The 15000-nt window shown below is 38.4% G+C and overlaps 2 protein-coding genes across 3 annotated transcripts in view; both read right to left on the bottom strand.

Annotated features, from left to right (window-relative positions):
- LOC131953403 (uncharacterized) overlaps positions 1-1830 on the bottom strand; it is a 10813-nt gene extending 8983 nt beyond the window's left edge. Inside the window, exon 1 of the mRNA XM_059316567.1 lies at positions 1780-1830. The gene's annotated coding sequence lies outside the window, so the exon portion shown is untranslated. The remainder of the gene's footprint in view (positions 1-1779) is intronic.
- A 7457-nt stretch (positions 1831-9287) lies between these two features.
- LOC131953418 (uncharacterized) overlaps positions 9288-15000 on the bottom strand; it is an 8613-nt gene continuing 2900 nt past the window's right edge. For both annotated transcript variants that reach the window (XM_059316588.1, XM_059316587.1), the window contains exons 2-8: positions 14843-15000; positions 14150-14203; positions 13671-13764; positions 11462-11616; positions 10644-10754; positions 10283-10360; positions 9288-9381 (exon numbers count right to left, since the gene is read on the bottom strand). The exon at positions 14843-15000 is cut by the window's right edge and continues 57 nt beyond it. In XM_059316588.1, coding sequence (XP_059172571.1) covers positions 9379-9381; positions 10283-10360; positions 10644-10754; positions 11462-11616; positions 13671-13764; positions 14150-14203; positions 14843-15000 — 653 coding nt within the window. In that variant the 3' untranslated portion in view covers positions 9288-9378. The remainder of the gene's footprint in view (positions 9382-10282; positions 10361-10643; positions 10755-11461; positions 11617-13670; positions 13765-14149; positions 14204-14842) is intronic.

Raw genomic sequence — 15000 nt, 5'->3', positions numbered from 1 at the left:
CAGGGCCACCAGAGCACAATCCCAGGGCCACCAGAGCACAATCCTGGGGCCACCAGAGCACAATCCCGGGGGGGGGGCACCAGAGCACAATCCCAGGGCCACCAGAGCACAATCCTGGGGGGGGGGGGCCACCAGAGCACAATCCCGGGGCCACCAGAGCACAATCCTGGGGCCACCAGAGCACAATCCCGGGGGGGCCACCAGAGCACAATCCCGGGGGGGGGGGGCACCAGAGCACAATCCCAGGGCCACCAGAGCACAATCCTGGGGGGGGGGGCCACCAGAGCACAATCCCGGGGCCACCAGAGCACAATCCTGGGGCCACCAGAGCACAATCCCGGGGGGGCCACCAGAGCACAATCCCGGGGGGCCACCAGAGCACAATCCTGGGGCCACTCGAGCACAAACCCGGGGCCACTAGAACATAATCCCGGGGCCACCAGAGCACAATCCCGTGGCCACCATGAAAAAAATCTAGGTGGCCCCCTAGGAATAGTTCTGTAATAGCCTTATTCGTGATTTTATTTTTTTAAGATAATTTGTTAGCAATTCTCCATTTTAAAAATTTCCATTACTTTACAGCACATTTTTACAATTTTCCTCACATTTTTACAATTTCCATTATTTTATAGCACATTTTTACAATTTCCATTACTTTACAGCAGGGCGTAAAATTTAGGCTTTCAAACACAAACTTTGATTACCAATCGACCAGTGTTACGAGAGAGAACCACACCTGTATTATGGTCAAGTTACTGGGTGTCAACACAACAAATCGATCAGATCAGGCTTAGCCAATTCTCTGACTTTTCTGTCACCTAGCTGGGTTAAGTTTAATTTCTAAGGGATTAGGCTAACCTCTTCATCTGAGGGCCAAACTGCTGATTTGATTAACTCGTGACGTGTCGGATGTTGATGTATGTATGCAGCAAACATTGTTTAGGTTCAATAATAACATGGCGTGCTGGCTTTGTACACGAAGACAGTTTTATACACACACAGATACACACTGACACACACTGACACACACATACAGACACAGACACACTGACACACACATACAGACACATAGAGACACATATCACACACAGACACACACAGACACACAACACAGACACACACACACACACACACAGAGACACACACAGACACACAAACACCGGCACACACATATATCTTACAAACAGTTTTGAAATAATCTTTTCAAAATGAAAAACGCCCAACTCCCCTCCCTCGATCACAAAATCTCCCACCCTCACCAAAAGTATGACTTTTTAAAGGTACAAAGTATGACTTTTTAAAGGTACAAAGTATGACTTTTTAAAGGTACAAAGTATGACTTTTTAAAGGTACAAAGTATGACTTTTTAAAGGTACAAAGTATGACTTTTTAAAGGTACAAAGTATGACTTTTTAAAGGTACAAAGTATGACTTTTTAAAGGTACAAAGTATGACTTTTTAAAGGTACAAAGTATGACTTTTTAAAGGTACAAAGTATGACTTTTTAAAGGTACAAAGTATGACTTTTTAAAGGTACAAAGTATGACTTTTTAAAGGTACAAAGTATGACTTTTTAAAAGTACAAAGTGTGACTTTTTAAAGGTACAAAGTATGACTTTTTAAAGGTACAAAGTATGACTTTTTAAAGGTACAAAGTATGACTTTTTAAAGGTACAAAGTATGACTTTTTAAAGGTACAAAGTATGACTTTTTAAAGGTACAATAAAATATACTGAACTTTGAGGTTACAGCTTCAAGTGATTTAAACTTCTTTTTTACCAGCAATACAGCGATCGCTCCCAGTTACATCGGGGGAAATTGGGGGATATCTTCAGAGCTGTAATATGGGAGACGGGAGTCATTATAAGATGTATATTATATGAGAGCAATTATAAGGTCTCTGTAATATGGGAGTCATTATAAGATGTATATAATATGGGGTTCATTTTAAGTTCTTTGTAATATGGTAGCAATTTGAATTTCTTTAGGAGTCTTTGTAAGATTACAGTAATCCTAATACAGGCCATCTTAGGGTCCTGTTAATGCAGAAGATCCACTTAAGATCACATTTATGTAGGGGTCAGCTTAGGATTCTATTAATGTAGGGGTCCGCTTAGGATTCCATTAATGTAGGGTTCCAGTTAAGATCCCATTATTGTTGGGGTCCACTTTAAAACCCGTTAATCTTGTGGCACTTAAGATCCCATTAATTGAGGGTTCAGCTTAAGATCCTGATTATGCAGGGATCATCTTGATAAACCCCTGTAGTGTTAATGAAATGGTTGGAGGGCTTTTATTCTGTTCTGTGAGGGGTTGTCATTTATATTAGTAAACTACATCTCAATACAGCTTGTGTAAGCTTGTGAGTGACACGTTCAACTCGAACCACACAGACCACAATCACCAACCTCCTACACTTGTGATTTCTCTGTTTACATTCATGTTAGCCCCAACTTAAACGCAACCTAATGGTAGTATAAAACACAGAGTAATTCAACGATTTTAAAGCTTTAGATTGAATTTATTTGGGTACAAAATGTCCGCTGACCGAATAAAGTGTAAACAATACTTTTTAAAAAACCATATCACCCGCACAGAGGAACCTGAAATAAGCATTATATGTATATGTATATATATATATATACATATACATATACATATATATACATATATATATATATATATATATATATATATATATATATATATATATATATATATATATATATATATATATATACATGGTGAAGTTATTAGTGTATGAGCAGTAGCAGGGCACTAAATGGAAAACTATGAAAGAATGAACAAAACGACTTATAACTTTCACTATTCTATGCGATGTTTCTGGTAACCAATCACAAGACTCTTACGCAATGATGTTGTAACATTTCTTTCCCAGTTCCCGTTATCCGTACTTGAAAGTCACCGAAGGTTTGCTGAAACAAAGTACATTAATAGGTTGTCTCTATTCAAACAAAGCCAATATATCGCATGTTAATATCTTTTAACAAAAAGCACACACGTGTGCACACTCTGGATCTCTGTGTGTGTGTGTGTATCTGATATCTGTGTCTGTGTCTATGTCTTTAGCTATATGTGTGTCTATGTCAAACAATTACGAGAAAAAAAATTAGGTAGCCCGTTGCACAATCTTTGTAACTTAACTTTATAGTTGAAGGTCCATGGGGGTGGGTTATAACTACCTTTACACCCCTACCCTATATATATATATATGAAAAAATAAACAATAAATAAATAAATAAATATATATATATATATATATATATATATATATATATATATATATATATATATATATATATATATATATATAGGCTATATATATATAGGCTATATATATATAGGCTATATATATATAGGCTATATATATATATATATATACACATATATATATATAAATATACATATATAAAGTACAAATAAAGACAAGTATACGTACCGTAGGTTTGGCAGCGACAGGACAGGATTTTGGGTCAAAACTTCGGGTCTTGCGACACGTCGTAGTTGCCATGGTTACACCGATTAACCGGAAGATGACGCCGTTATCATCTCGTACAAGGTGAAGTGTGTGTGTGGGGGGGGGGGGGGGGCAGGACTAGATTCTCAACCTTACATATTATGGCTAGACTAAGCTTCTAAATGTTACTTGTGTCCAATTGCATTTAAAAATATCGCATCAAATGTCATTGAAAAAAACAAAAACATCTCGAAATGTTGGTTTGGAAACCTTTATTGCCTAAACAAATGTTGGACCCTGTCATAACATGGAGGAAATAAACGTCTCATTGAATGGGAATTAAACAGTTGATTGATTTTATTGTTTAGAGACTACAGTACTCAAATGTTCTCTGGTGAATTATTTAATCCTATTGGTGAGGTAAAAGTAAAACCTGTGAATAACTTTATAACAATAATCTATAAATGCACTGAACGTGAGCTAAATAAAAGTTTAAAAAAAAACTTGTGAAAAATCCCACAGACCTGACGAGTGACCCGATCAATGGACTTAACAAGTGCATGATAAACTTCAGTTGAACCGTCGTTGAATATTTTCGCTGCAAACTTGATAGCATCTTGTACCGTGGGGTCAGTTTGGTCAAACGGCACTTCATCGTTTTCTAAATAGCAAAAAACTTGGTCATTCGGTCGAAGGGCACTTCATCGTTTTCTAAATAGCAAAAAACTTGGTCATTCAGTCGAAGGGCACTTCATCGTTTTCTAAATAGCAAAAAACTTGGTCATTCAGTCGAAGGGCACTTCATCGTTTTCTAAATAGCAAAAAACTTGGTCATTCAGTCGAAGGGCACTTCATCGTTTTCTAAATAGCAAAAAACTTGGTCATTCAGTTGAAGGGCACTTCATCGTTTTCTAAATAACAAAAAACTTGGTCACTCAGTCGAAGGGCACTTCATCGTTTTCTAAATAGCAAAAAACTTGGTCATTCAGTCGAAGGGCACTTCATCGTTTTCTAAATAGCAAAAAACTTGGTCATTCAGTCGAAGGGCACTTCATCGTTTTCTAAATAACAAAAAACTTGGTCACTCAGTCGAAGGGCACTTCATCGTTTTCTAAATAACAAAAAACTTGGTCATTCAGTCGAAGGGCACTTCATTGTTTTCTAAATAACAAAAAACTTGGTCATTCAGTCGAAGGGCACTTCATCGTTTTCTAAATAACAAAAAACTTGGTCATTCAGTCGAAGGCCACTTCATCGTTTTCTAAATAACAAAAAACTTGGTCATTCAGTCGAAGGGCACTTCATCGTTTTCTAAATAACAAAAAACTTGGTCATTCAGTCGAAGGCCACTTCATCGTTTTCTAAATAACAAAAAACTTGGTCATTCAGTCGAAGGGCACTTCATCGTGTTCTAAATAACAAAAAAACTTGGTCATTCAGTCGAAGGGCACTTCATCGTTTTCTAAATAACAAAAAAAAAAACTTGGTCATTCAGTCGAAGGGCACTTCATCGTTTTCTAAATAACAAAAAAAAAACTTGGTCATTCAGTCGAAGGCCACTTCATCGTTTTCTAAATAACAAAAAACTTGGTCATTCAGTCGAAGGGCACTTCATCGTTTTCTAAATAACAAAAAACTTGGTCATTCAGTCGAAGGCCACTTCATCGTTTTCTAAATAACAAAAAACTTGGTCATTCAGTCGAAGGGCACTTCATCGTGTTCTAAATAACAAAAAAACTTGGTCATTCAGTCGAAGGGCACTTCATCGTTTTCTAAAATCACAAAAAAAAAAAAACTTGGTCATTCAGCTTCCAGCACTCACAAAACAATTTACCTCCGGTGATTTATTTACATAAACAAAGTCTACGTTAGTCAGTCATGGCATGATGGCTCTGCTTGTCTAGTTTTAATTGTTGTGTTTTTGTTTTGTTTTTGTTGTTTTTAAATTAATTTGTAAATGTTTTATAAAATCGTAAAAAATGTATCTAAAAGTGATAAATGGTCACCAGGTGCAGACACTGTAGAGACAGGTACCACCAGCGATATGATGGACAGGAAGATATACATGACTGCATACATGACTGCATACATGACTGCGGGCAGCTGATGTTACTGTATGTGGGTTGTAACTGAAAATGTAACAGAGAGTGTGGGGTTGGGGGATTGTTTTCAGAGGTAAGGGAGGTCACTGGAACATATAAGGGAGGTCACTGGAAGATATAAGGGAGATAACTATAAACTGTGGGAGGCCACTATAAAAAGTACGGGAGGTGACTATCATAAATACTGGAACTGAATCTGAAAACCAAGGAAATCACAACAAAGTGTAAGGAATCACTGTGTCTCTTTGAGAAGCTACTATCATTCCATTTACGGCCAAAACCTTACAACGTGTACGTGTACGTGTACGTGTACGTGTGCGTGTACGTGTACGAACCGGTACGTGTATATGTTAACAACCTTTAAAAGAAAAATATCTTAACTCAGCAAAAAATTCTTTGATTGCATGTTCAATTGATTATTTCATCTCTTATAATAGGTCATAGAAGGTCTTATATATATATATATATATATATATATATATATATATATATATATATATATATATATATATATATATATATATATATATATACATATATATATATGTGTGTGTGTGTGTGATGCTATATATATATATATATATATATATATATATATATATATATATATATATATATATATATATATATATATATATATATATATATATATATATATATATATATATATATATATATATATATATATATATATGTGTGTGTGTGTGTGTGTGTGTGATGCTATATATATGTGAATATATTAGTGTGCGTGTGTGTCTCCGTGAGTGTAAAAGAAAGATTAAAACATATGTTCAAGAAAAATCGAACACTTAACCTAAACACCCGATAATTTAAAAAAAAAAACCACACATGTTTATAACCCACAATCTCTCAGTGACTCTCTTGTCCCACCTGACTCCCATTACCTGTGTGTGATAATCTTCCATCAAACATGCTCATCGATCACTTAATCCCAACAGATGCACCCTGTGTGTTTCCTACCAACTTTTGTAATACCTTCATTGTGACGTTGTATTTAGTGCTGCAGGATTACATTCACACATGTCTGGGACTTACATAGGTCATTTGTCTGGGATTTAGAAAGGTCATTTGTCTAGGATTTCTAAAGGTCATTTGTCTAACAGCTAATCCAACTTTGTTGAGCAGCTTTAGCTGTTTCCCACAGCTGTATAGCTAACACTGACTTAATCCAGTCCCATCTTTGGTATGGCTGGCCATTGATTGGTTGAATTCCATTTGGATTTGTGATGGTAATTTTATTTTTGAGATGGTGATTTCATTGTTTGAGATGGTAGCAGTGATGTATCTAATCACCAAACTAACCCGACTGTCCTCATTATACATTTAACGCTTTAAACCAGTTGTGATCTAATGATTAATCCCCAGCCCACATGTAGTTTCTTAGATTACAGAAGTAGTTCAGGCAAAAGATGACGTCATTTACTCTCCACATCTGTTGTTGGACATGTGCTGGTCATTCATTTCAAGTTCAACTCGATCTGATGAAGTCACGTGGTGGACATCAGTTGATTTGAAGGCTAACATCATTTGATGACATCACTTTATGGCTAACATCATTTGATGACATCAGTTTATCGCATAACATCATTTGATGACTTTGTGGTAAAATATCATTTGAACTTTATGACATTATTTGATGACATACTTTGATTTAAAAACTTCCCATGATTTAATAACATCCCATGCTTTAATGACATCCCATGATGTGATGAAATCATTTAATGACATCCCATGATGTGATGAAATCATTTAATGACATCCCATGATGTGCTTACATCCCATGATTTAATAACATCCCATGATGTGAGGACATCCCATGATGTGATGAAATCATTTAATAACATCCCATGATGTGATGACACATCCCATTATTCCATGGCACCTTGACTTGAATCGATATTGCCTGGCTGATGCAATGGCTGAAATTACTGTTAGTATTATTCGTTCATTAACCCTTTGACGGCTGCTTAAGTTAATGTCTTAACTCTTTACTTACGAAACTTTTGCGGACATGTCAATGTTAGTGGGTGTTGATTTTATCTTGGTTACTTGTCTGTGTGCCGTGCATGTGTGATGCCAATTTATATCACAATTATTTTTTATAGATCTATTTAGCCGAGTTTGTCACTTGTGGTTGTATTTAAAACCAAGCCAATAGCTTGAGCAGTTTAGTGTATTAATAAATGTGTGAGCGGGGGAGTGGGAGGGCAGTTGGTAACAGGTAACTTGGTAGTTAAAATAATTTTTTGTTATAGTTAGTTCGGAGTAGTTAGTTTATATTGCTAATTATTTTTTTAAAGAAAGATTGTTGTATTTTTTCCGCATAAAGTTATGATTAGTTACAGCTAGGCAGTTGAAATTTCATAAATAAGTATTATATAAAAATCGTAGATCCTTATCAATTTTTGAGCGATTTCCGATAACCGGAAGTGGACCTTTTTCTACTTTGAATTTTTCAAAAGCCTATAACTTGATCGATAAATGAAATTTCACATGTAAGTAAGAGATCTAATTCTCTACCTTCTGTTAAATTTTGAGTAATCTCCGTTGACCGGAAATATTAATTTACGCTATTTCAGATTTCTCAAAAAAACGCGTGTGAATTTATAAAGTACTAATAATATTCCGCGCTATTATGCACATTTTGTTTGGCGTTCATTTGGTGTGCAATCCTTTTTTTCTACGAGATTTTATTTTAAAAAGTTTAAGTATTTAAAATGGATTAAAAATCATATCTATATCCCGAGTTGCCATCCCCTGTTGTTTTATATAAGAAAATTCGAGAAAGTTTAGGGGAGATCACTCCCGGTTTACTTCTATTCTATGATGTTAGCCTCCCTCACTTTCCCCACGTTCACAAGCAGGCCGTAAAAATAGACCTGTCAACAGATGTTTCGTTTTTCTCCCTTACAAATAAAGAACTTAGCACCCAGCTCGGATGGGTACCTGACTCCAGTTTTAAAGTAAAGCGGCGGAGCAGAGTGCTATCCCTTCATGTGCCGGGGTCTCTGAAACAGTTGAACTCTAATTCACCTGTCCCCAATAAGACCGCCAGGTTCGGAAAGGTGCTTCACTTTTTTTTTTACAATTTATGTAACCATTTTATTTCTTTGCATTATCCTATTTCGTGTTATGAAACAGTATTTGTCATGTATATTTACTCTTTTTTTGTTAAAAACCCGTGGCAAAAGTTGATGCGGACCGAATTCAACTCGTATCTCGAGGTACCAATGTATGTGCCCATATTTAAAAAGCTAGTGAGATAAATATACACAGATTTTTAGATAAATATAAAGACATCTCCCAACAGACCCACGGACGAGGTGGTTAGCGGTAGAGAGCTGGAATGCTAACCCATAAGTCCAGGTTCAAGTCAGTAGACCGTCCCTGAGTCCACTCAACTCTGATGGGTACCTAACTCAGGTTAGGGAAAGTAAAGGCGGCTGGGCATAGTGTTGACCACACTATCTCTTCATATGCCAAGGTTACAGAAACAAGTGAACTCTACTTCACTTGCCCCATAGACCGTCAGGTTTGAAAGGGAAACTTTTCTTTTTTTTTTCACTCAACAGACCCACCACCCACCACCCACCATCCCGACCATCACACACCATCACACACCACTCACCATCCCCCGGCACCTTTCACACGGTGGTCTACATTAACAAGAAGTAATACAAAAAGTCTTCTGTTGTGTTTTTTACAGGTAGTTTTTATTTGTAACAAAACTTGAACTGTTGAAGTGGAAGACACTCGAAGCTTCGTGTTAGTCGCTGTTTACTGGGGAAACAAAACATGGATGGTACGTAGGTAAACATTAGTAGGTTGGTGGGGGGGGGGGTGGGGACTAGCATGGGACAACATACAGACACATGGACAACATACAGACACTAGGGACAACATACAGACACAGAGACAACATACAGACACTAGGGACAACACTAGGGACAACATACTGACACAGGGACAACATACAGACACAGGGACAACATACAGACACTAGGGACAACATACAGACACAGGGACAACATACAGACACAGGACAACATTAGGGACAACATACAGACACAGGGACAATATACAGACACTGGGACAATATACTGAGACAGGGACAATATACTGACACAGGGACAACATAATGACACAGGGACAACATACAGACACAGGGACAACATACAGACACTAGGGACAACATACAGACACTAGGGACAACATACAGACACAGGGACAACATACAAACACAGGGACAACATACAGACACAGGGACAACATACAAACACAGGGACAACATACAGACACTAGGGACAACATACAGACACTAGGGACAACATACAGACACTAGGGACAACATACAGACACTAGGGACAACATACAGACACAGGGACAACATACAGACACTAGGGACAACATACAGACACTAGGGACAACATACAGACACAGGGACAACATACTGACACTAGGGACAACATACAGACACAGGGACAACATACTGACACTAGGGACAACATACAGACACTAGGGACAACATACAGACACTAGGGACAACATACAGACACTAGGGACAACATACTGACACTAGGGACAACATACAGACACTAGGGACAACATATAGACACAGGGACAACATACAGACACTAGAAACAACATACCGACAGCACATACACACACTAAGAAAACTTACATTGCAGTGGACATTGGTCAGCTGGTACTCGGGAGTCATCCATGACTGCCACCATACGTTGAAGTCACAGGTGCGGGTCTAGTGAGGAGAGACAACTCACATTACAAGTTGATTTAAACTCAAAATATGTTTGTTACAGTACATAAGGTAAAAACCGTATATTAGCTCACACAAGAATTTATAAACACAGCTTCTGAAAAGCTAAGTTGATCTAGTCTAAACAAATTTCAAGTGAACGTCTTAAAATGAGTCTTTAGATAAACAGTGAGCGGTCCGTAGGTATGGATGTGTGGGGAGTTATGTGGTGTGAGAGAGCAAGGAGGTGGAGAAAGAGTGAGAGATGGAGAGAGTAGCTACTGACATCTGCATCATTAGCAACAGCACATCCGTTGAGGTTGTGGGTGGTTGACTTGTCACAGTTGGTTGATGCCATCACAACGCCAGTGAAGTGGAACGAGATTCCAGATACAACCTGTAAATAAACAGAACCATATATCTATACCTGGACCATACAACCACACATCTATACATGGACCATGACAGTACAAATAAGGAGGAGGAAGTAGCGCTGGGTGGGACACACAATACGAAATGTTCACTAAAATGTGACACGCCAGGGTGGGTTACTGGGTGGGTTACTGCGGTGGCGGTACCTAGGTGGGGCACTGAGCCGAGGAATTGGTGTGGGGTACTGAGGTGAGTTACAGGGTGGGGGTGGGGTCGTGTAGAATTATTGCACACAGTAAACAAAGCCAAGCCATGACTACAAGACATAGGGGTCACCCATAAATGACGTCACGCTTTTTTGGACGATTTTTACCTCCCCCTATCCCCTCCGTCACACGTCGTCACAAAAAGCCAAACCCCACCCCTAAAATGACGTCACACTTCAGCCTACACCCCCCCCCCCCCTCAAAATTTTTCTTAAAACATCGATATTTTTCCAAAATCTTGTCAGAACCTTGTCAACATAGAGTATTTTGATCAGTTCCTATTACAATTTATTAAAACCGTTTTCTAAAATGCGAAATAACGGCTAAAACTCGTCAACATTGCTTTTTTATAATGCAAAAGTGTGACCATCTGAACAACCTCTCTCCCCCTCATCACACACCATCACAAAATTATGGACCCCCCTCCCCCCTACGAGTGTGACGTCATTTATGGACGACCCCATACCTGAGAGGTGACTTGGGCGATGGACACGGCCTTCCTCAGGTAGAGATAGTTTTCCTGGGCGTTCATGGTGGTCACAGCAAAGTCCAGGGCCTTCTGGACGTCGTCTCTATTGGAGTCAATGACCATTGGACCTCCGACTAGCACTTGTCTCTTAGCTGCAGGGAGAGAAAACGACGGGCGATTAGTCAAATGATTGGCTATTAGTCCAACAAACGACTGGCGATTAGCCTAACAGTACTGGTTGATGGTAATGTTTTCACGTCAACGATTGTATCCTACAGTGTCGTAGTGTTATCAATGATCGTCTGATAAACGATAGCAAGATATCGTGTAGTGCGGGGTGGGGTGTGGGGTGAGGAGTTTGAATTGAGATACCAAAGCCTATTGGTTATATCACACAGGGCAGACTATAGATGCTTTCAACAACGGTTTTGAAAATGATGTTGCCTCCAACAAATACCACACAGAAACAGCAACCGAAGGTATACGTGTAAACATTCAAAACATACAGAATACGAGGGGGAGGTGTGTGTATGTGTGTGTGCGTGCGTGCGTGTGTGTATGTGTTTGTGTGTGTGTATGTGTGTGTGTTTGTGTTTGTGTATGTTTTCCATGAAGATATTTTTATTGGGTATTCTTTTATGTTTTAGACTTTCTATATGTAGGGTTAGTTTAATATGTTTTAGACTTTCTATATGTAGGGTTAGTTTAATATGTTTTAGACTTTCTATATGTAAGGTTAGTTTAATATGTTTTAGACTTTCTATATGTAGGGTTAGTTTAATATGTTTTAGACTTTCTATATGTAGTTTAATGTTAGTTTAATATGTTTAGGGGGGCCAGAATTCTATCTGTCTGTTAGTTTAATATGTTTAGGGGGACCAGAATTCTAGCTGTCTGTTAGTTTAATATGTTTAGGGGGACCAGAATTCTAGCTGTCTGTTAGTTTAATATGTTTAGGGGGACCAGAATTCTGTCTGTTAGTTTAATATGTTTAGGGGGACCAGAATTCTATCTGTCTGTTAGTTTAATATGTTTAGGGGGACCAGAACTCTATCTGTCTGTTAGTTTAATATGTTTAGGGTGGCCAGAATTCTATCTGTCTGTTAGTTTAATATGTTTAGGGGGGACCAGAATTCTATCTGTCTGTTAGTTTAATATGTTTAGGGGGACCAGAATTCTAGCGGTCTGTTAGTTTAATATGTTTAGGGGGACCAGAATTCTATCTGTCTGTTAGTTTAATATGTTCAGGGGGACCAGAATTCTATCTGTCTGTTAGTTTAATATGTTTAGGGGGACCAGAATTCTATCTGTCTGTTAGTTTAATATGTTCAGGGGGACCAGAATTCTATCTGTCTGTTAGTTTAATATGTTTAGGGGGACCAGAATTCTATCTGTCTGTTAGTTTAATATGTTTAGGGGGACCAGAATTCTATCTGTCTGTTAGTTTAATATGTTTAGGGGGACCAGAATTCTAGCAGTCTGTTAGTTTAATATGTTTAGGGGGACCAGAATTCTATCTGTCTGTTAGTTTAATATGTTTAGGGGGACCAGAATTCTAGCTGTCTGTAGGGTTAGTTTAATATGTTTATGGGGACCAGAATTCTAGCAGTCTGTTAGTTTAATATGTTTAGGGGGACCAGAATTCTAGCTGTCTGTTAGTTTAATATGTTTAGGGGGACCAGAATTCTAGCGGCATCTGTTAGTTTAATATGTTTAGGGGGACCAGAATTCTAGCTGTCTGTTAGTTTAATATGTTTAGGGGGACCAGAATTCTAGCTGTCTGTTAGTTTAATATGTTTAGGGGGACCAGAATTCTATCTGTCTGTTAGTTTAATATGTTTAGGGGGACCAGAATTCTAGCTGTCTGTTAGTTTAATATGTTTAGGGGGACCAGAATTCTAGCTGTCTGTTAGTTTAATATGTTTAGAGGGACCAGAATTCTAGCTGTCTGTTAGTTTAATATGTTTAGAGGGACCAGAATTCTAGCTGTCTGTTAGTTTAATATGTTTAGGGGGACCAGAATTCTACCTGTCTGTTAGTTTAATATGTTTAGGGGGACCAGAATTCTAGCTGTCTGTTAGTTTAATATGTTTAGGGGGACCAGAATTCTATCTGTCTGTTAGTTTAATATGTTTAGGGGGACCAGAATTCTATCTGTTAGTTTAATATGTTTAGGGGGACCAGAATTCTAACTGACTGTGCTAACCTTGAGGGGTACAGACTGGATCCTTGGTCGTCTGCAGACCTTCACTGCCGGACAGCCATGGGCGGGACCAGACGTCAACCTGGCAGATCTCAGTCTGGGGAGAGAAACAGTGCACGTGTTTTTAGTGGTGAGCACTGATAGGTCATAGTCATGGCTTATCAACAACACCCTGACGTCACAGTACTGATAGATCAACATCTGACGTCATAGTACCGATGGCTTATCAACAACATCTGACTTCATAGTACCGATGGCTTATCAACATCTGACTTCATAGTACTCATGGCTTATCAACAGCATCTGACGTCATAGTACTAATAGATTACAACACCTGACGTCACGGTACCGATAGATCAACAACTCTTGACGTCACAGTACTGATGGCTTATTAACAAAAGTCAATCAAGCATTAGGTCGTATTCAGAGTATGAGCAAGTCTTCTAGAAACTTTAGATTGAAATCATAAATAAATCAGTTACCTGTGTAGCTGTGGCGACCTTCAATGTAAACTGGTAGTGTGTGCCAGCTACAATCTGAAACAACAAAAACATGTTGAATGAGTGTCATGACAAGCTTCACTTCACATTCTCACAATCTGACCAATTCATCACTTTATTATAGTCATGTTTAATGAGTGTCATGACAAGCTTCACTTCACATTCTCACAATCTGACCAGTTCATCACTTTATCATAAACATGTTGAATGAGTGTACACATTCACACAATCTGACAAGTTCATCACTTTATTTACGTAAGCCAAGCCGAGTAGTGTAATAGCTTAACTGACTTGACAACTAATGAATGTTCCATAACTTACTTGTAACTGTGACTGTAAAACACTGACATGACTTACCTGTGACTGTAAAAAACTGACATGATTTACCTGTGACTGTAAAACACTGACATGACTTACCTGTAAGTGTGACTGTAAAACACTGACATGACTTAGTTGTAAGTGTGACTGTAAAACACTGACATGACTTACCTTTAAGTGTGACTGTACAACACTGACATGACTTACCTGTGACTGTAAAACACTGACATGACTTACCTGTGACTGTAAAACACTGACATGACTTACCTGTGACTGTAAAACACTGACATGACTTACCTATGACTGTAAAACACTGACATGACTTACCTATGACTGTAAAACACTGACATGACTTACCTGTGACTGTGACTGTAAAACACTGACGAATGTTCTGACGGCGTTGTCCCCTTGCTTAGCGTAGAAATCGTTAATGGCCTTGACGGCAAACTGGACATTGGGGTCACTTCCGTCGAGGAAGTGCATGGGTTCAAACCCCCCAAGTTGGGCCAAGGTCA

This window comes from Physella acuta, unplaced genomic scaffold (genome assembly GCF_028476545.2).
Source record: "Physella acuta isolate Inbredline_101_S28 unplaced genomic scaffold, ASM2847654v3 ptg000920l, whole genome shotgun sequence".
NCBI lineage: Eukaryota > Metazoa > Mollusca > Gastropoda > Physidae > Physella > Physella acuta.
The sequence above is the reverse complement of the archived record's forward strand: the minus strand, read 5'-3'. Positions and strand labels throughout refer to the sequence as shown.